Here is a 22,365-nt window from a genome sequence, read left to right as displayed (position 1 = left end):
AGATCACGTGCCTGTAGGAACCAGACCTTTTGAGAGGGACCCCAAAGTGCACTTTTTATCTCAGGCAATGTCACCTAATGTGACATTTTAAAAGGTCCAAAGACACCTGACCAAATGCTACAGCTGGGGTTGTCCAACATTCATGTGATACCTGGACTGCAACAAAACAGTTAGAAAAGATGGCTCAATGACATACAGTTCGTAGTTTTGATCTTCTGTCTCTTGCTGCACTGACAGCTCCTCCAAAGTCGCATCGATATCCAGCTGATTCGTCTCCAGCTGTCGTAGCAACGTCTCCCTCTGAAGAAAGGAAAACAAGATGGGTCTGAGCAGGAACGGTCACCGTAACAGATCTCTGTGCGCTGGCAGGCTGCAGTGAGATCTTCTGTCACCACTCTACCCCCAGCAATGAATTAAATAGGAGTTTTGGTCCATTCCAAGGTGTTCAGTTTAAGCATAGAAGCACAATGGAAAGCGGAAGCAGTAACAAAAGTATGTTAATCCAGAAAGCTAGTGTGTAAAAAAGTAACTTGTCCTGAAACCTGTACTATACTGGGCCACAAATAGTAATGCAATTCTCAGACACAAGATCACTCGTTTCATTTAGAGAACTGCACAACTACTCTCCACAGTGGTTGATACCATTTCATTCCAAGCTTTTATTTTTTTTTCCTAGTGATAAAGGAGTCTAACTGTGAGCAGGACTCAGCTGATGCAGAACCGCACAATAGTTTTCTTTTTAATAGCAGAGGCTGATGAGTGACCAGAGTCTATCAGTTCTGTGCAATTTTAAAAGTTACTGCCCTCACTCTTCAGTTATTACCCCAGACCTGAGGGGTAGAAACCCCAGTCCATTTCAAACGTGAAATGAAATGAGTTGGCTTCACTGACATAAAAGGGGGGTAGCTTAATCTGGTCCTTCATGTTCCACGTTTCCAACGGATTCCAAACAGGCACTTAGACTGAGGGCTTGTGATGTCTTAAAAGCCTCTAAATCAATTGCAAACAGTCATTGGACACCTCTCTTGGCAGCCCAGAGGGTAACAAGAGATCAGTAACCACACGCATTACTTTTGAGGCTGCATTGATATTACCAGCTCCAAAAGGGCTTACCTGCAATGGCTCCCCAAGGCAAGCTGAAGCCCTGCAGTGCTACCAGCACCAGCCATCTGACCCTTCTTTCTGCATGGCAAGGACCTAGGTTTCCCAGGATGCTGAAGCTGCAGAGCTAACGCAGCAGCCATTTCTGCAGAAACGCAATTCAGGAACCCTAGGCCAGAACTAAAACCTTCTGTTTCCAGTGCCCTGCTCAGTGGTCAGTTCCTGTATCAGAGCCCCTTCCCATCTTCTCAAAGAGACCTGACACACTCCCAGCTGAACACTGGCAATGGCCAGAACTTGATGGAGGTTGCTTAGGTGTCGCCTCCTATCACTGGCATGCCGATGTACTGCTTGCCTTCCTGGGAAGGCTCTGAGCTAGGAGCACCCAAGTCAATTCACACACACCAAATTCATGACTCAAAAGTCATGACGTTCAATGGAAGTGTCAATCCTCCCTCTCCCACTGCCTACAGACTAAATGACATGGGAAACAGCATTAGCTTGTGCTCAGACATGTCTCAGTACAGCAGGGTCCACTAATGCCAAGGACTGACAAGCTGCACCACCATCCAGACAGCAGATAGACTAGGTAAAGGCCCAGTAGGAGACAGAAGAGAAATCCCAGACTTCCTTCAGACGGCAAAGGCTTTTGCTTTTATGACTGCCTCATCCTCAACAGTCCTTTTTTCTACCATAACTACTTGAAGTTTAGCATCAGTAGCCAGGGTGAATTTTTAATTCTATGTATGAGAACATGTATGCTCACTGTAGAAAAATTCCATTAGACTAAAACACACAGAAGGAAACCTATTACGTTATTTACAGACTAAAATCCCTAAGGGAAAACAAACATTTGGATAAAGGAATGGAGTGCTGTTTTTATGCACACATGCTAAGGACAATATGGTTGCACATACATGACAACTTTGGAGCCATAAAAAAAAGAGAAGAATTTAAAAATCAAGTAACTCATTTGTTTTATATAAACCACACCAAACTATCCAAGGGAGTAGTCAGGGCATAGATTGAGCTTTCTGTGGAGCAAGCTGATTTACATCAACTTCAGCCATGATTAAAAAAAATCAGCAAGTCAGGTTTACATAATTTTTATTTTGTATTACATTTTTAAGATCAGGTGATTCATCTGGGTTGATAACCATTACAACATGCTAATTCACAGGCAGATATAGCCTCCCTCAAAATTTAGGTACTTCTATGATCATTTAAGCTAATTGACAGCTTACCAGACATTTCGATTCTTCATTTTTAAACTGTTTCATTGTGTAAAGAGCATGGAGTGATCCATTTTCCCATTGCTAGATAATTTTTATTCAACATATTCATAAGCTCTACGCAGATGCAAATTTGAATTTAATTAAAACATATACAAAGAATTATGAAGTCCTTAGCTAACTCAAATTCCCCTTACTGTGGTATACAGATGAGAAATTTCAGCAAAACATGTCATACATATTTAAACTTGTTTAACTAAAGAGAAGTACTAATCCGTAGTTAGTGATTTTAAAGTATTGCTCTATGGTCCCTGTATCCTTCAACATTTCAGAACAGATTTCGTCCTTTTATATTTTATTCATTTACCGGAAGCAGAAATCACACAAAAAAGGCAAATTGTCTGCTTCTTTGTCCTCAATCAGTTTCCTAATAAAAGTGAAATAAATGCTGGGCATATTAGTTGAATAAACAGAAACAGAGGGGATACTGCTCTCAAATGCTCATCTTAGGTTCTTAGATAAAGGCTTTTTATCAAATAAGTGGTTTGCCTTTCCTCATACTTTGGCAGCAAGACATAGCAATCAGAGTTTTACTTACTTCAGTTTTCACAGATCACAGTAAATTTAGAACGCAGATTTAAATCCAGAGAAAGATGCATCTAATTTTGTAAAAATTCACTACTAATAACGGACTGAAATATTTTTTTTAAATTTCTGTTTCACTATGCTGGCCTTAAAATATTAAAGAAACAACTTATTTTCAGCAATGACCCAAAAGAAGGGAGCAAATCATAGGCTACTGACCAATGCTTTGGCTGAATGCCACTTTCAAGTGCTCCTTGGGAAAAGGCCATTTCAGCTGACAGCAGAATTTTGTCTCCTTCCAGGATAGCACTTGTGAAGGCCCGGCCGACCCGACCACGTTAGCAGCACATTACGTGGGCCACCAGCAATACCTAGGGCTGAACTGCTTTCTCAGGTTTGTGAATCCTCCCCCTGGAAAGGAACTGATAAATAATTGAAGAGTCCAGGCTGCTAGGGGGACTAGCTTTATACTGAAGGTATGAATTTCACCCACCACTTTCTCAGTGAAAGATGCATGAACGTAAGCTGAACACAGCAAAGTGCAACTTAATACCCATGCACTAAAGGCCAACTCTGCTAAAGGACACACTGGCATCTCACGCACAGTTAACAACAACTCTTCCCCTTGAGAACTGTGCGGGATTAGGCTGAAAACCACAGAGAAACTTCAGAAGTAGACAGACTGATAAAATCATATGTGCATTTAATACTGGCAGAGTCCCTCTCCTTTCACCTTGCTTTTTGTACAGAAGTACTAGGCAAATGACTCCTTTTTGGAGGCTGTTATTAACAACTTCCTCTGAAAGTATAAAGAGTACCATTAGGAATTAGGTCTAGTTGTGATTTTCCTATACACTTTTTAACATGCTGCACTGCTTGTTAACAAGGCGCAGTGGGCCAGCTCTGGCTCCCAGCACATTCAAAGGCGAGGCTCCCAGCTGCTAAACAGGAGTTGCAATGTGCACAGAGCCACCAAATCAGCAGCTACAAAACAGCACTAAGCTCTTCCAATAAAACTGCGTCACAAATGCAAGTGGCACAGCAAAAGCTGGTTGAAGTCTGACAGCAAGCAGAGCCCCTAAAGCCTGTGTGGAAGCAACTAAGGGCCTCCTCAGAGGATGGCAAGGGCAGAGACCTCCTTCACCTCAGAGGGAAACATCCTGGTATCTGATCTTATCTTGTGATTTTGAGCAAAACGCATGGAAAAGCACAGGCCTGAAACCCAGCTATCACAGAGCTGCAGGATTAGTTTTGGCCCCACTGTTTTAAATCAAAGGCCAGACAGCTATGATCTGACCACTCTCTCCTTGAACGACGGGCATAGTACAAGCTCATCAATGGCCACTTTTTTTTCCAAGATACTAAGAACAGTGGAAACATATTTACATGTGTTGTTTACATGTGTCCACCCAAACCTCCTCTTGCACATTATGGGAACTTAACAGTTCCCATACTGAGAACTCTGTTCAGGTTTGTCTGCGAAGTGTTGAATTGTTTCATTATATCATATGAAAAATACAACATTTGGGAACCTAGTATAACTGAGGCCAATACTGCCTGTAGCACCTGCACCTTGTGTTTTGGACTACCTCCAATGCCATCCTGAGCCCACTGAACAGGAGAATAAATGCAGGTTGGTCACTCCATTTCCCTCATCTCCCCAGGCAACAGTCACTGGAGTCTCCAAACTCCTAAAGGTTACATCAGATTTATTTTTCCCATGTCCGTGAAGACCAAGATTTGTCCAAAAAGTTCTCTGGCTTTCGGGCTGATTACCTTATCTAAGTGTCCTAGCAGCTTTTAGTTTGGTACATCATGTTTACTTATTCACAGCGCATTTCAGTGAAAGGTCACCTAAGACTCTCTTCCTAAAGCTGCTTCCAAACAAACCCTGAACCACAGACGCTTCAGTACTTCCTGGTTATGATTATACTTAGAAAAATCATTGCATACATTGACCATTAATAGTATTATTATGAGCAGCCACTCAGACACAAATCTGGCAGGAAGCCTGTGCTAATGTCTTTGCCTCTTATCAACATCTGTCTGAGAAGAAATAGAAAGATCTACAAAACTGAAATGAAAAAAGTAACCTGGGAATTAACTATTCTGCATGATTTCTGCAAGACACCACCTTTGCCATAGGAACTGAGATTATAAAACAAAACATCTAACCAACACCAACTGGTAGATTTCAATTTGCTCCACTGAGCAGTAAGTTGGGTTCAAATGTTAGATTTCTACCGCTTCTTCCTGAAAAAGTTATTACTTGATTTGTTTCACTGGGTTGTTCTACCTTAAGGTTTCTTACCCGGGTTCCTTCTAACGCATCCGCTCTGCAGACTGAAGATGTGGTCACATCCACTAATATATCTGAGCTTATTCTGAACTAGTATTTCAGTTGGGATTACTCTTACAAAAAAATACATATATAAATATTTCACTTTCTAGTGAAAGACAACCAAGATCAACTATCTGAACTTTTTCATGCAATGGAAAACAATGATATATCATATGCACCCCACAAAAGGACAGAAGCATACCCTAACCCTTCTGAGGGACCGCAGCTACGAATTTCACCCTTTCACGCCCGTTAAGCTTCTGCCTCCCCACTCATCCCACCAAAGAAGGCTCAATCATATGAGAGAAATCTGAGACTTGGATCTATGCGTATAGGATCCAAGCAAATCAGTTACCATTCATCTCAGGGTAATGATTTTCAGCAAACTGTTGTCCCTGAGCTGCTCATCTCACTAGCAAGACTTTTCTTAACTGAGTTTTAATTGACTTTGATAACACAGACTTTAATACATGTGCGGATGTAACATTTTTGATTTGGTAATCACAACACTGGATGCAGTTGCCTTGCCCATGATATTTATTACCTTGGAGACTTTCTACAGAGGTAAGCATTTGTGAACACAGTAAAGAACAGCCCTTGCACACGCAGACACATGTTTAAGTCACAGACACCAATGTACTAACATAATTTTGTTAACTAAATGTTCATAAAAAGAAAAATCTATTTAGGATCCTTTAACAATAATATATAATACAAAATCAATATATATATAAATATCAAATTCCCACCTTAGAAAAGATGAACTCCATCCCACCCACCCACACATCAGGGACACTCTCTTTCTCTTACCTGCAGTTGCAAGAAGGGGATGTTGAAGAACTTGTGCAGGTACTTGAGGCCAAAGCTGTTCTTCATGGAAGATTCAGCGTACCGAAAATATGAGGAGCCAGGTGGCCTGTCTCAACCAGATAGGTAGAGAGAAGAAAATTGTACAAAGGACCTGGACTGCATACACACAGAGGAGGCACCTGCTGAATTATATACTGCGGGCAATCCTCATTTACAAGCTAATCCCTGAACTCCCAGCTGTAGCCTGACAAGTCATTCTGCTAAGGACTGATTATTTTGTTTATAAACAAAATTCAGACTGTGCTCCTCCCGAAGCGTGAAGGAAAAAGCTGGAATGCAGCGGTTGTTGTGTTGCTGTGTCATGCAGCTGATAGACTAAGAAATAATGTGTCAGTACACTGGGCCATTGGTTTACTAAACTGTGCATTTCATGGCTATACGGGGCCATTCCTCAGTGAAGATTTTGTTTTAATACTACAAACAGACCTAAATTAAGTCACCTACTCAAGCACTGGCGCTGGGAATTAGACTCAGCTAGCTAAGTCATGTATAGAAATAAACCTGTAAAGAAGTGATTGCATTACTAAACCAAGCCTTAAAACCGATGCCACTTGTGTGTGCCTGACACACACAGGAACAAACAAGAGACTAAAAAAACTAAAAATTGCCTTAAAATCATAAACTGCAAAAGGGGTACAATCTATTCAATCCTGACCGACAAAAAAATATTTAAGATTAAATAATAGAGAGCCTCAGGGCCCAATTTAAAGGAAAAATCTTGCTTGGCTGGAACGGGAGGAAAGTGATTTGGCTGCGCCCAGTAGCAGTTGCGTGAGGATGCTCTTAGAGGAAGAGCGAGGGCCGCAGCTGCACTAGCTGGCTGTCTTGCAGCAGGATTAACGAGAGTAGAGAACAGCTGTGTTTCAGGGAGAGAATTCTAGAAGAAAGAACTATCCAAAAAGATGATGACCTCTTGGGCAAAATAACTCTGAAAGGCACACACTGGCAGGCACTAACTGTTTCCAGGAATACAGTTAACAACCTGGCTGGCGCAGGCTTCTAGGTCAAGCGGAAAAGAGCCTATCGCGTAAGCCAAAGCTGCTGTATGACACTGAGCTATCAAAGCCCAAAAGCTAAGCAGAGGGCCTGGGCATTAACGTGATGCACATCTGAAACACAGCAGCAATACGGTTATTTGCGGTTGATGATAGAGTTGATGGCAGGGTTGATGGTTGATGACAGGGGTTCATGACAATCCCGTGTGGGGACTGGGGTGCCACCCTCAGTTACCTGTTCAGATTGTCAATGAAGTCTCGCACATCGCCAGGCAGAATGACCCGGTGCTCCCCCATGTCTCGGTAATTCCCAAGCACACACACTGGAACGTGGGTCGGCACTTTGGGAAGTTCTCTCAGAATATAATTAAATGTCCTTCACCAAAGGAGAGACAGACACAAGAAAATGAGGGGGAAATTCTGTGAGCGGTTTCATCACCACAAAACCACAGAAAAAAAATATAGAACAAATATAAAGTAAGAAAAGAATTTCAAAAATCTTTCCAAGACTGTTGCTTCTTTGCTCCTCTCAGAAGGATACATTAACTGTAAATACGCCCACACCATTCTTCATTCAAGAAGAACTCAACAAGTTCAATACTCCACTTCCACCAGGGACCTAGTATCTCCTGCAGTGAGACCTATATAACTGTGTGAGGACAGTAGAAGTGAAGGCTTCCCTCACTTCTGCTGGCAACAGGCTTACTGACCCATAATCAAACCAGTAAAACACAAGTTTAAATATAAAGAAGCAGTCACCTCCTTATCATGGTTCTATACATTCCCCATCCTCCCCATCAGAGATGCAAAATGAATAGCTCACTGTTTCTATATATTAATGCAATCTGTGGCCTCTAAATAATCTGCGGCAATACCTGTCCTCCTGGGAATTTCCCCATTGCTCACAAGTCTTTTCCTTTCCCTTGTAGAGCTGGGGGTTTGTAACACGCCTAGCACACTCTGCATCTGCAGCAGCACTAATTATCAAGCCTCAGACAGCAGTATAGCAGGAACTCCAGGCCACAATCCCACAGGGAAACTGCTTGTTCAAAACAAACCCAGGAGGGGAGTATATTAAAAGACACACCAGAAGATAAAGCTATTATTTTACGTGACACAAAATCAGCTTCAGAGGCCACCAAGAAGTCTAAAAGTTTTTTTTTTTTTGATTAAACAAATGAAAGTTGGATTGCGCATGACGCTGATGATGTCTTACCACTGCTTGGTGATGTCAAACATCATCACTACGCCATTGCAGTTTTTATATACATCCAGAAACTCTGCATCCAGAGCCATTTCTGATTCTGCCTGAGGAAATAAAGGCAAAAGAAGCATTAAATAACTTGGCTCAATTTCAGGCTTGCACAGAATACAACTGATACAGCATTAAACAGGCAAAATTTCTAAAGTAACAGCCACTATAAAGGTATCTGGATTTCACATCATTGTCATTTAAGCAAGGTACCTTGCAGGTCCACTGCCTGCAGGAGCAGGATGTGAAAGACCTGACATTCTTTGAAAAAACCCATGTCTGCAATTGCTAAAACCCACCCTTGTTCTTTCCCCCCACTCCCAAATCCTGTCTTGATAACAGAATTCCACATACAGCTATAACATAGAGCACATGGCACCTATTCCATCTCTTTGCAGACCTGAATATTGACTGTACTTGGAATGCTTCCAATTCATAAAGCCAGGATGTAGTTTCTAACGAACTTCTCCTGTGTACAGCTGAAAACATTTAGTAGCCCACTTGCTTTTCATCATTTGGACTCTGCAACTTTGCGCAATTCAATACTGGTCACAACTGAATCTGCCAGGCTCCTGCTGCAATTTAGTGCCTATGGAACAGCACTCACTGGTTCCCCCAGAGTGAGAAATGCATCCATGCTTGCAAAGGGGGAGGCAACTGTGTGATATCTGTTTTCATAGAATCCTTTTCCCACAGAAGGAGAACATTTTCAAAGAAAATTCTCCTTATCTGACCGCACAGATTGAAGAGAACTGGCACCTTGGTCAAAGAGACACCTCTTCGCTGCCTTGAACCATCCCTAGAACTGGAGTGCTCAGCACTTTGCATATCTGTGATATTGCCTCTCCCTCCACCCGGAAATCAGCCTGTCAATTTTAACAAAGCGGTTACTGAGTGAGCACCAAAACACTGTTCATGCAATGAACCCCGCAGGGCATTGGCACAGCAATAGGAGCAATAAAGCTCTTGAAAAGCTGCAGCAGAAATCACACGATCAAGGGCCTTTAAATTGACTTTTCCTGAGGATAAAATAGTAAAGCTTTTGAAAGACGTGCTATGGAAGTGCACTAGCAGCCCAAATGTAGTCCGGGGAACGTGGCATCAAGGTCTTCCATATGGCACTTTGTTCTATAGCAGAAGATCCACAGGACACGTTTGTGCAACAGCCATGAGGAAGCCACTCTGTTTACTTTCACATACTATGCAGCACCTAGCACCTCTATTGCTCCTTCCTCTTCTACCTTTCAAAGGGTGTTAAAAGGTAATTGTTAGCCTAGTTTCAAGGAGCAGCCAGACAGCATGGCTTTAAGAGATTTCTTCAAGTCTCCTGGCAAGTCCTTTACAAAAGGGGTTCCTGACACTGGCCGCGTCGAAACAGGTACAAAAAAACCACAGTGTAAATATCTGGAGTGCCTCATTCCCAAAAGACTGAATGGAAAACAGCACGAGAGTTGCAGTGAGGGCACGAGCAGAGCGATAAAACAGGTAGGCAAAGGAGTGAAGAGCATCTGGGGTCACGTTGCCCCTCACCCAGTTGCCCGGCCAGCCTCAGAGCAGATACAAATGCAGAACAAATGCAGAATACAGAGAACAAAGAAGGACAAGAGACCTCCCCCTAAAAGGATGACATCTGCATTCAAGGTGACTCACCTCCTGAGGATCATTCTCCAGTTTCAAACCATCTCCTCGTTTTTTGCATTTTCCTTAAAAAGAAGAGATGTAAAAGACAAATGCATTACACTGGGCACAGAATTCCAGCATGGCTCTGTCTCCCTGAGCAGCGCCGCGGCATTTTGTACATGACCTTAAAGCAGATCCAACTTCTACTATAAGCATGGGGAATACAAGGAGAGGTGGCACAGGCATGCCTTGCTGAGGAAAATCAGCTCGTCTGTTTAATGTAAAGGTGAACAGAAAGTCTGCAGCAGCTTAAACAGTGCTCTTCACAGCATACAGTCACAATGACTGAAGAATATGGGTTTGGGTTTGCTCCCTGACCACAAAGGGAGCTGCTCTGTTCTGCTTGTTGTTGCATTAGTGTTGAAGAAGCAAAAGATATTTGGGCAGTTCAGTCATAACAGCCCCACTATGTATACGCTGTTCTTGAGAGAAGCTATGACACTGCTGAGCTATTGCGCTGACCTGAAGCAGGCAGTCTTGTAAGTAAACGTGGTCTCAGAGTCCATTAGGTGCTTTGGCTGACTTGTGACAAAAGAAAAAGGTGGCAGGGTGGAATCTGATGCAGACAGATCCATCAAAATGCAGACAGAGCTTACAAAGGGGGGAAAATCTGAGCAAAATCCAAAAAACTGTAGCAAAGGGGCTGTGGAGCAGAAGAGAAACAACCTATGAGTGCATGAAAGGCCAGCGGTGGAAGGACTGGTCTGGTCATCACCAGCAAAAGCGAAGACAGGAAATCCTCAACAGGCACCAACCCAAACCAACCCTCTGAGCACACACCACACGCTCTAGAGACATGCATTTAAGAACCAGCTAGAGGACACGTAAAACTCGGAGTAAGCTCTTAACAAAGTGCAAGAGGCATCATGCTAAACACCTGGAGAAGACACTAGAAAAGTACTAGAGAACTGCCTTGCAGTCCAGTGGCCACAATCCCATCTGCAGGGACCCACAGGTTTCTCTGCAACTCATCTGCCTCCTCTGAGGCATGCACTAAAACATAGCCCTTACATTTAAAGGTCTGACCCCTTTTTGGACCTGTATAAAGTGACCTTATAGAAATTCCTCTTGTTTTGAAGTGGCTATTAAAATAAAGTTGCCATGCGTGCCCAAGAGGCATGACAGCACCACAGACACTTAAATTGCAAGCACAAATCCAAATAAGGCTCTATTTCTCCTTCTTTTAATCTGACAGCCTGGTTTGCCAGCACACTGCTAGACAGTTGAAGGAAGGTGGATGTGTCTCTGGAACGCAGTGAACAATGTCAAGAAATCCCCTCCCAGCACATTACTCTTCAGCTACAAGCGTACTCTGCCAGCCTCAGTGGCTTCTCAACAGGAGAGGAGAATAATAAAAGAGGGCAGCTAAACATTTACAAATCTGTACCACTGAAATAGACAGTCCCTCAAAACAGGCTGTAAATAGCTGCATGCTAAGATTTCTCCTTTTTCTTATAGCTTCAGGAAGCACCGGAGAAGTACAGGGACTGACATTTTAAAGTACCCCTGGCATTTGACTCAGCACCCGTGAAAAAGGGGGCAGGCAACATTTTAAAACTCAGAACCAATGTTTCAGGCTCTCTGAAAGCGCTGCATTATATCAGTTACACTCTAGTCATGTTTCCAAATCTTAAAGCCTGCAGCCACAGCAGGCAGAGAACACCACACAATGCACTTGTATCTAGGACTAGCAGGGCGGCACTTGGCTAATGTGATTTTCTGGTGTGGACCAAGGATCGCCAGGAGTCTCAGTAAGTGAGAAGAGGCACATCTTCTGTCACCTAACTCTGGGACGGCAGAGATTTGAAATTCCTTCTCGTAATTTCTAGAAACTCAGCCTATCATTGACATAATGCGTTTGACAGCTTGGATACTCCCACAACAAACTTCCACTGACTCTTTAACAGACTATTTGCAAATCTGGGGACAAATATAGCTTCTGGAACTATTCAACTCAACTGAAGAAGATGGAGTGACCACTTGCAAAATTCATGGTTCTGGCAAATATGAAACAAAGAAGAAAAAAACCATTTGCTTCTTTTTGTATGCAGGTCAAGGATAAATGGTTACAAAATAAAAAGTTATTCAGGAAAGTTTAAATGCTGTAGTGCTTTCCTGTTTAAAGGAAATTTGCACCAGAGAAATGACCCCCTGAAATACTCTTACCAAGTATTGTTATAGAAATGCTCATACGGACATCAATATCGCTTGACGAGTGTCCCTAATGAATTCAGGATTAGCCTACTGAAAGTATTGTTGCTGTTAGCAATAATTAGGAGGTTGGTTCCACTTCTCTTGCTGTACTTTGCACCCATATTCAGCAAATGATGGTCAACTAGATCATCTGTTAGCTGTCAAGCTATTAGTGTCACCTAAAAAACCCAAGAGAGTTTAGGGCATTTTCCGAATGGAAAAAAGCTGTGACACAGTGTTCATGCCCGAGCAGTCCTAGCACAGCAGCTATGCAAGGGTTGCAGAATACAGCAGCAGATTTCAGCCTTGAAACCCTTACCGGTAGATGCTTCTGAATGTCATTGTAAAAAACACACATTTCTAAAACATTTGCAGCCCTACTGTCATCTTACTTTTGACAGCTGAAAATAGCAGAAATACTAATCCTCATTTTTTCCCCATTCTTGCAGTATATCCCTCCTGAGGGTTCAAGCGTGGGCTCTGATTTTTCCCAGACCAAATGAAGCCGTGGGATGTCTAGGAGATGCATGCCTTTTCCCCCTTTGCTTAAAATCATTTCAAGCCAGTGGAACTTGTGTGGCTTCCGTGAATGTCAAGATGTCACTGTTTCTCCAGTTGCTGATAAATTATGCTGGACTTGACCTGAATTTCTGGTATTAAAACAGAAGCCCAAGCAACCGCATAACACCTAGCCAAAACTCTTCATAGTCTGCAGATTTCTCTCGCCCTGAGCAATCAAGGTGTCCTTCTAACCTAGACTATTACTGCTCATGCTTTGAGACAGAATGCACAATTCATGTACCTTTCCCTGTTTACGGTTTTAAGTATGTATCAAGAGGACTGAGTGGTATTCTTAAGTGATGTTCATCGTTGCTGTAAAGGAGGTCATCTGTAAAGCACTAACAGAGCTGAAAAGTGCATGTGTGTACGTATTCATGCACAGTGTCTATTTCTGGAATCAGAGCTGCAAGATGGGCCAGATAAAGATGTGATACATGTAGTGAAGAGATGCCGTTCAGGCTCTAAAGGCCAGTGAGCAATGAAGATGGAGTGACGACATGATCTAGGTTCTCTGTTTTTTAAGATTACATGATGTGTGGTCTGGGAGCCTCAACTAGAAAACAAGGGTCTTCATGTGGTGTTTGCCCAGCTTCTCTAACTAGAATGCTGATAGCTCCTTATTTACAGGGGCAGTAGCAACCAACACCAAACAATCTTCTAGCAGTGCCCCAGAGTCTACAGAACAATTCTTCTTACTGGATGCCAGAAGACTGGTCAGCACTCGAGGGAAAGGGTTTAGGTTATTTTGGGGGCCAGAGAAAAAAACGTGACTTGATCCCTTCAGCTCGTGTCTGGGGAAAGATGCAGGAGCTCAAACAGCAGAAGTTACAAGATGGGAGATTGGAACTCTTGAATTACCTGCATTTCAAGCATTTCATTTCATTTCACTTCCTTTCATTCAGAATCTGTTATGGCTTTATGACCTGCATCAGTTATACAACTCACTGCAAAGCAGAACGATGACTCAGGACTGCGACTTGCTGATAGGTATCTTTTCTATGCACTGTTAGTTCCAAGGGCAGCAAAGGATCACATGTATTGGACAAAATTCAATACAATCTATAGCTGGGAGCAAGCCCTTCTTGTTAAGGATTTAATAAATGGCATCATTACAGAAATGAGCCATGCTCTCTGAGCGTGCCCAAAGAGAACCAGGCAAAGCTGCAGATAAGTCTGTACTCCAGTAAGTCCGCACATTTAAAAAAGGTCATGAAGAGTCAAGAACAAGTTAAGAGGAGGGGTAGAACGTAACAGTTAGCATGCCCTCTTCCTTCACTGCATTTACTGCCCTAACAGCTTCTATGCTTTCACTAGAAAGCATTTCCCCTTGCTTCCAAATTAGCATCTATATCCTAAACAAATGACAGCGGGTCATCAGTCAGGCAGGGCCAACAAAGCTCCTTCCAGCATTCCTAAGTCAGTTGGGGGAGGAATCAAAGCACACTGCAGAACTAACAGGGACAGGGAGGCACAACCGCTGCTAAGTGCTAGGCAAAACATTACTCAGTGAAACCACATTCGACTTCAGTGCAAAAATCAAAGCGAGGTTTTTCAGGGCGCAGCTTACAAAATTCTCCCAAATTCTCCTGTGCACATTCACAGAGATACATAAAGAATGGCACCACTGCACAGCAGAGTGAGGTGGAAGCTGCATTACAAGGCTGAAGTTGAAAACCACAGTTTATGGATATGTTTTTCAGACAGTTTGGCTACATTCCCACCAGGTTATTGCAAAATAATATCAGGCTTTCAATATACACTTTCAAATACCTTAATTTAAATACAGTTCTCAATTTTCTCTGACAAGGAATAATTCAAATGGGAGAAATCGGTTAAAAAAAAAAAAAAAATTTGCCTGGAAAACAATGCGACTTGAAATGCAATGTTCGGAACATGCATTCTGGGCAGTTTCAAATTCAGCCTAATAAAAGCAGCATGCCACACAACTCTAAATATGCATATTAGGCAGGATCTTGTACGAAAGGACAAAAAGGGAGGATCAGATCTTATCAGCACTATGCGGCAGCAGTACTGGATGCTTCACTACTAAAAGTCTATAGTCTAGGTTAGCGTCACTCTCACCGAAAGCATCACGCAGGAGGATTTTTTGTCCTAAGCATACAGAAAGAAGAACAAAACTGTCATGAGATAAAGTTAAGATGAAACTTAGATATGAACAAGTTCATAATGGTTAATTCGCACATTTTTGCGAGCAGTATTTATCAAGGATCTGCAATGCTATGTCAGCGGGAAAAGATTTGATTTTGTTACATCATGATCTGAATTTTTACATTGCACTGATTGCATATACACATTATATAAAGATGGAAACGTCTGTGGTCCTTAACTAGGGATCTTAACAGAATAAGGTTTATCTCAAATGGATACGAAGTGGAGAGAAAGCAGTCCCTTCGGATTTCAGATACATGTCCCACTGTCAGAAATGAAAGCAGTATCAGAAGAGCTGTTATCAGCATTTGCACATACCAAATCTGATCCATTGTCAAAAAAACAAAATAATAAAACAAGTCTCTGTAGTTTAGAACATGATTCTGCTCAGAGAAGCTCTTCACAGAAATAAAGGTTGGAACCACGTGATTCCCAAATTAACTATTAGTTCATATCCAAGTTGCAAGGCAGTGAGAAAACGGATGGTTTTCTTCAGCCCTGCGCACGTTATCCTAGGATATGAAAGACAAACCAGAATCAAGCTGGCTTCAGCAGTAATCCTGATCTAAGAAAGCTTTTATATGTACTGCAGAAGACTGGTATTTAAAAAAAAAAAAAAAAAAAAAAAGAGAGATAAATCATCCAGGATTTTATATTAAAATTACTAACTCAGGTCTAACCTAAAATATTCATTATGAACTTGAACTAGAGCTGGTATCTTTAACCATCTTTCCTTTGTTACTATTTTTAATATGATTTAGCCCCCAAAAAAAGAAATTACTTTCTCCCTTTCCCACTCCCTATTGTAGCTTTTTTTTTTTGTGCTAATGCATGTATAAGTTGCACAAGTGGTGCACTTAAAGATAGCACATTTCAGATATAGTTCTGCTGGGGATATGTGTGCCAGAACAGGTTCTAGCCAAGGCTGCAGAAAGGATAACAACAGTGAAGTCATTAAAAAAAAAAAAAAATCAAGTTTCCAGTAGTATAGTCATGAGATTTGACCAAGAGAAACTCACAAACAGGGAGCACACCTGCAGAGCAAGAAGGGCTCATTTGTAAAGTTGCTTTCCTGATCATAATCACACTTTAAACCAGGAGCCTGCCTAGCAGAAAACACCTCTTAAAAGAAGACAGACAAAATGCGCACTTGGGGCTATAAGAATGTGCTGCTAACATTTACATCTGAACCCCAACCTCTTTCAGCAACAGATTCCACCTTTCTACTGTGTTCAGATTTTGCCTTCAGAAACGTCTGTTTTTCATTTTTTAAGGAAATAAAACTTTACACCCTGACAAAAATTGAAAACTAAGGAAAAATGTATCAACCCATCTTAATGCGTTCCTCAGCTAAGCATTTAGAAAAGATTTTGTATTAAATATATTGCATTTAATATACTTATTATTTATATTATTATTTATTTATATATTATTTATATATTATTTATATATTATTTATATTATTATTTATATTATTTATATTGTTTATTATTTATAACATATTGCTAAGTGGATTTAAGTAATTAGCTTCTCTTTTATCCTTCCCTCCTGCGTACATCAATCACTGCAGATAACATTTTATGAATTTAACAATATTATTGTTTTCAAAAACAGCTCAGCAAGAACTTCTATACACAGAACAAAACTCAGTAGCTGTCTAAATATATTAAAAAAATAAAGGAGAAGTTTATTATACAGTTCAGATAATTTAAATATGCAAAGCAGCAGGCTACTGCATTCATCACAGAGCATGTAAAATAACGGCTTCTGAATTTTCTGAATTCTGGTTTTGATCTGAAGTTCAAATTGCAAAAAATGGACTCCAGTATAGGAGACTTCTTCCGCCTATATTATTATTTCAGGAACTTACATCTGTGTACTCCAAAAAATAAATACACACTTTTTCCTGAAGAAAGTGGAAATAAATGGGTGTTTCTGAATTCCACATAAGTTCTTAATTAAGACTGAGAACGACCAATCAATCTGCATTAAAAAGGAAGTTATAAATCTTACCTTTGTCTACTACATCCCAGACTTCAACCTTAACGATATCATCAGTGGCTAAAAGCACAATAAGAACACAAAATGTTAGAAAAAGGGTTTCAGCAAGTTGGAGAAGAACTGTCCCCCACCACGCAAAGCCTAACCCAAAGCAAACAGTGTCAAAGTAAGAAATTCATGTCAAAAGAAAAGCTAAGTAACTCCCCAGCAAGTTAGAAAAAAAACCCAAAGCACAGTTTAAAGAAGGCCTGCCATTGAAGAACCAAGATGTACACCAAAACTAGGCTCTCTAAAGAGCTTCTTAAAAATTATTAGTCACATAAGTGATATTGTTAGATCTCCTTAAAATTGTGTGTCAGATTTGGACCGCATTATAAAAATCACACCTAGATTCTTTTCATAACATGCAGAGGTTTCCATGTTCTTCTTTCAGAATAGATGTAAATTAAATGTAGAGAATAAAGGCTAGTCTAAAAGCAATGTGTGCAATGGAAAAAAATGGGAATACATCTATTTAAAGATGATCAACTATCTCTGTGTTTATATTTAAAGACGATCAACTGTATTAATAATATTTTTATGTAAATGTGGCAAACGGGACAGATACTCCTGTGGTCACAGAAATCTATTCTCTCTGCAAGTTTCAAGCTACGTTGGCTTATTCTTCTGACAAAAATAAGATATTACTAGCAATTATGCCTCTTAAAGAGCTGCAGAGTCCATAAATAAAGGACAGCAAGGCAGGAATTTGAGATGTGAGTTGCTAAAATCTAAAGCAAGACAAGCAAAATTCTAACTAGAAAAAGCTCCTGCTGATAATGACAGCTAGCGGTTTAACTTTCAGGCTGCATGCAGAATAAATTAACGGAAGCTGCTCACTGAATCTGAACAAGCACTCTCATCTTCACACGGTGTTCCAAGAAACAGCTGCTTTTGGGACATGATACAAGGTACTAAGCAAAAGCAGCTATAGAGGAGGAAGACAATGGCTTAAAGTAGAAAATAATCTCCCATCATGGCATGACTGAATATAACTAAGTGTCATTGTCAAGCCAGGAAACATTTCTTCAATGGAATCCTTTGTTAGCTTAAAATATTTCCAAATTCTGTAAAGACAGATGAATAAAGAAAAAGTTTGATCATCCACTTCCTGAGAAAGATATTTTTACAGTCATGTATAAAACCAAATCAGAGGCTGTTTTTCTCACAGCAACTCCCACTTAATCCTCCAATTTGCTAGTAAGGCAGAAGACGAACAAGAGACTTGCCCAGGATCAGCCACTGCATCAACAGGCCCAGATGGTACTGAAAACACAACAGGCATACAGAGGCTCGTAGTCTTCTGCTTTAACCATTACGCTCCTCAAATTCCTTCTCTTCCTGAATATTTCTACAAGTCATCAACAGGGCATAGTGCAACCACTCCCCATTACTCACATGATTGGCATCAAGCTGTATGAACAGATATCCATACATATCAGCTCTCAGAGTGTGACCTGGGATGCTCAAGCCCACAGTGTGTTCAGGGTGCACCGTGACCCAGCAAGTGCTCTGACACAGATAACCTATTTGAGTTCTGTTCCCAAATTCAGACCCTGCAACTGGAACCAGCAGTGCTGTGGCTGTCCCAGAAGAGCAAAGCAAAGGCAATCTTTGTTCCTCTCAACAGTCAAGACATTCTGCAAGATGACAGGAGACGTTTTCATCTTTTAGACGGCAAACTTTGCAACACCACGGGAGGAGACTAGAAAACAGTTTGTTCCTTCTAGTAGCTTCATGTGAAGAAGCAGATAACTTCTAGGAAGCAGTTTCTATGGAGAAGTTGGAACCCCTTTCTGGAAAACGAAATCCCTTGGGTGACTTGCAGCGCCCTCCTGGGAGACGGCTGAGTACCTGACACTGGAACTTTGCTGCCAAGCTCCAGTGATCTCCACCAGTGGTCTTCACCTTCCTATCCTAATACCAAGTGCAAGTGCACCCTCAGTTACAGTTTGTTCTCCTAGTGAGTAATTTACACAGCACTAAAGTCCTGCTGGGCAGTATGCCTTCCAGATAGTCAGGGAGTGGAACAGTTCGATGCAGAAAGAAGAGACCTGCTAAGGGTCTCTATATCCTTTTTGCTAAGGGGAAACACAGAACTTAAAGAACTTGACTACACGAGATCCAAGAAAACCATTTTCCCATGTTTTATTTTTTTCCCCTCTGTGTTAGGAACAGTGTTCCTGCTAGCTACCAGACAACAAATTCTTCCTTTTCATCACCAGCTTCGCTCCTGGCTATCTTGAACGCACAAGAGGATAATTACTTTAATGCAGCTGTATTAGCTTTCTTATGACTCACACACAGGTGTACGAGCAGCTTTTCACCTTAACGGCATCTGAAGGCACGTTGCAAAAAAGGAGCGCTAATTCATCATTTTAATTCTATAACGTGGATTACCCTAAACCCATTGCATGGATAAAACCACCGAGAAAACTCTACTCAGTTGCTATTTAGCTAAGTAGTCTGTAGCCAGTTGCACGTAAGACCTTGTTTTCCAGGAAAATAGCGGAGAAATGACAAGGCTCCATTTGCAAGAAAGATCCTTTAAAAAAATAAGAAATCATGCCTTTATAGGTGGCTTTGTCAAAAAAAATTCAGATTCTCAGACATATTCATTCTCATAGTTACATGATTCACCTTGTATTTTGGATCACAAATCCTACAGAGCAGAGCAGCTCCGTCATTCCACACACTCATCTATAAAGCTTTCAAAGTATTCTGAACAAAAGTATTTGCTAATTTTTACTTCAGACTCCCTTTCTGAGACTGATAGAAGAATAAAACTGATGACTAGCATCATCTAAGAACTGTACATTAGAGTCAGAAATGGTAACTCCTTACCTAGACATAAAAGTTAAAAAAAAATTCCATAACAAAGGCAGTTGGCTCAGAAAAGTAATTTTGTTCATTCTCAGCAGCAAAATATCTCTCAGATTCCTTTATCTTTATTAAATCCTCCAATATGAAACTTCTGAAGACATGACAAGGGGAACATTCCATATTTAAAATATTAATCATCTAATACCAGGCAATATGAGAACTCTGGAACATTTGACAGCAATTTAATTAATAACCGTAAATATTTGCTGCCAACTACCTCATAATGTTTATTCAAGGGAGATTGAGAGCATGGTCACAGGCAAAATAAACTTTCTTTTTCCTCTACAGATTAACTCAGCCAACAGGATGGTAATTAGATCTGAGTCAACTTCTCGCAGTGCCCATATCATCTATCTTGGATGGAAAGTTTTCACAGCAGGCACCATACCTTACAATGTTTTTAAAAGGGGGTTATTTTTATAAGTTTTAAGGAGATCAGCCAACAATTTCCTGTACTACTGGAAATTATTAGTAAGAAAATAACACAGTTTTCTAAAGTGAAAAAAACAGAAGTGAAAGGCACAATTTAACGTACAGTCTTCCAAACGTTCCAACGAGTCTGGCAACACTTTACCTTTGAGAAAAATCCATCACCATATGCACACATGGCTGTCAACTCTAACCAGCAAGCCCTATAGAAACGTATCACATAAACATTAGAACTCAGCACTAGAAATAACACACCTGCAACTACTGACTTACAGCGAAGCCAACTTCACACCTAGCTGCTTTCTACCTTGGGATCATGTCCATGTTGAAAAAGCCAGTGCCTAAGTCTCAGCTCAGTAAAAGGAAATGCAGTCCCTAAAATATGCAGACACATGTGAGATGATTACGTCTTTCTACACATGGAATAGACTCTTCAAACACTTTTTACTTGTAACCATCTGTGTACACAAAAACAACTAGGTATGAATTAGCCTCTTTAAAAAATAATAATAATAAATGCCAAATTCCAGTGCTGTATTTAAAAACAACCCTTATATTACAAGCACTGATTAGAGAGGAAACTAAACATCTAAGTTTTTACCTATGATACTGTAGAAAATCACGTTTAACATTCACAATGCTCTTCACACTTTGATATCTGAGAAAGAAGTAGGGAATACTTCTGACTTAAGACTGAAGCATTCAAGTTTGTTTTTGGAGATGCTTTCCATAATCCAAGCAACTTTCAAGCTCTACCTCCATACATCAGTAATGGATGTGCTGATATTCCAAGAGAGGAATGAGTGTGTCGGGAAAGGATGCCAGAGCTACAGCGCAGTATGTCAGCCTTGTCACTGCAGATGGGGAACACTGCATGAATAATGCAGATCTGTCAATGTCTTGGGCCAGTGGATAGGCAAAACAGCAGGGAGAAGGTTCTCCAAAATAAAGATGCTTTATGAAGAAACGCAGAAGTTAACGAGCAGACCTCTGCATCATCACAATACAGAGAGTCCCTGTCAAAAAATCCGAGCACCTGTGACACAAGGCTTAGCTCAATGTCAGAACCTCTTTTTCGTCAGAATGTCAGAACCTTTTCAACCTTTATCAAGAAAGGGGAGACTAATTTAGAAGGCTGTCTTCAAAAAGGAACGAGACAGTCTCCTGAACTTTGATTACCAGTACCTTGTGAAGCTACCATAGCAGTATGTGCTCACACTCCTTGTGCTGAAGCCTAGGAAGCCAAGAGATATTACAAGAGCGCTCTCCCAAGGCAGCCTGCTTGCAGACACATCCTGTGACTCCACGATCATTGACACGAGACTTATGCATTACAGGACTAGGCAATACAAATTTGATCGCTGAATTAGTCAAAGCACCCAATATGGCGTTTACCTCAACTTTATGCTCTTATTCTAGTTGTGAGGAGAGAGAGGGTACATAATTCAGCATAAAGTCAGAGTGGTGTCGAGAGGCTGTATTTGATACGACGTACTTAAACTGCTGACATTATTTTAAGCAAAATCAGACTTACAGAGCAAGTTCATGCTGAATCAGTACTTCATCCCACAAGGCTGTGGCATTTTTGATCAGGAACCTGAAAGCTGGATTTACTGCACTGTTGAACCACAGCCTTATGCAATTTCAATGCCTGCGGAGTCTTCTCCGAGCTAGATCCAGGGCTTTCACAGCCGCTTTAAACTGCCACAGCAGATGGGAAAATCACATCTCATCTCTCAAAGTGAAACAAGCACTTTAAAAAGCTACTGACGAGAATCCTCTGTGCTTCAGTAACTCAACCTAAAGTTATTATTACTACAATCATTTTTAAAACATAATTTTTATCACTTACTGGATGCTGTTTATATTTTGATCAGACAGTGAAAGACAAGAGTGCACCATGTTGTTCACTTGTTCACAACATAGTAACAAGAAGCACAGTTATCCTCAGAGGCAGATTTCCACAATAAAAATGTTTTCACATGTCAAGTATATCACAAATATTCCCAATTTTTTTTGATGGAAAACCTTCCT

At 40.9% G+C, this 22,365-nt stretch overlaps 1 protein-coding gene across 2 annotated transcripts in view; it reads right to left on the bottom strand.

The window, feature by feature from the left end:
- Nucleotides 1–22,365, bottom strand: part of RABL6 (RAB, member RAS oncogene family like 6) — a 56,868-nt gene that overhangs the window by 26,949 nt on the left and 7,554 nt on the right. For both annotated transcript variants that reach the window (XM_009668074.2, XM_068914542.1), the window contains exons 3-8: nucleotides 16,993–17,040; nucleotides 10,027–10,079; nucleotides 8,341–8,432; nucleotides 7,360–7,500; nucleotides 6,070–6,175; nucleotides 197–300 (exon numbers count right to left, since the gene is read on the bottom strand). In XM_009668074.2, the coding sequence (XP_009666369.2) occupies nucleotides 197–300; nucleotides 6,070–6,175; nucleotides 7,360–7,500; nucleotides 8,341–8,432; nucleotides 10,027–10,079; nucleotides 16,993–17,040 (544 nt within the window). The remainder of the gene's footprint in view (nucleotides 1–196; nucleotides 301–6,069; nucleotides 6,176–7,359; nucleotides 7,501–8,340; nucleotides 8,433–10,026; nucleotides 10,080–16,992; nucleotides 17,041–22,365) is intronic.

The sequence above is a fragment of the Struthio camelus genome, chromosome 20 (genome assembly GCF_040807025.1).
Source record: "Struthio camelus isolate bStrCam1 chromosome 20, bStrCam1.hap1, whole genome shotgun sequence".
Taxonomy (NCBI): domain Eukaryota; kingdom Metazoa; phylum Chordata; class Aves; order Struthioniformes; family Struthionidae; genus Struthio; species Struthio camelus.
Note: the sequence above shows the minus strand (reverse complement) of the source record. Positions and strands in the feature narration are given on the sequence as shown.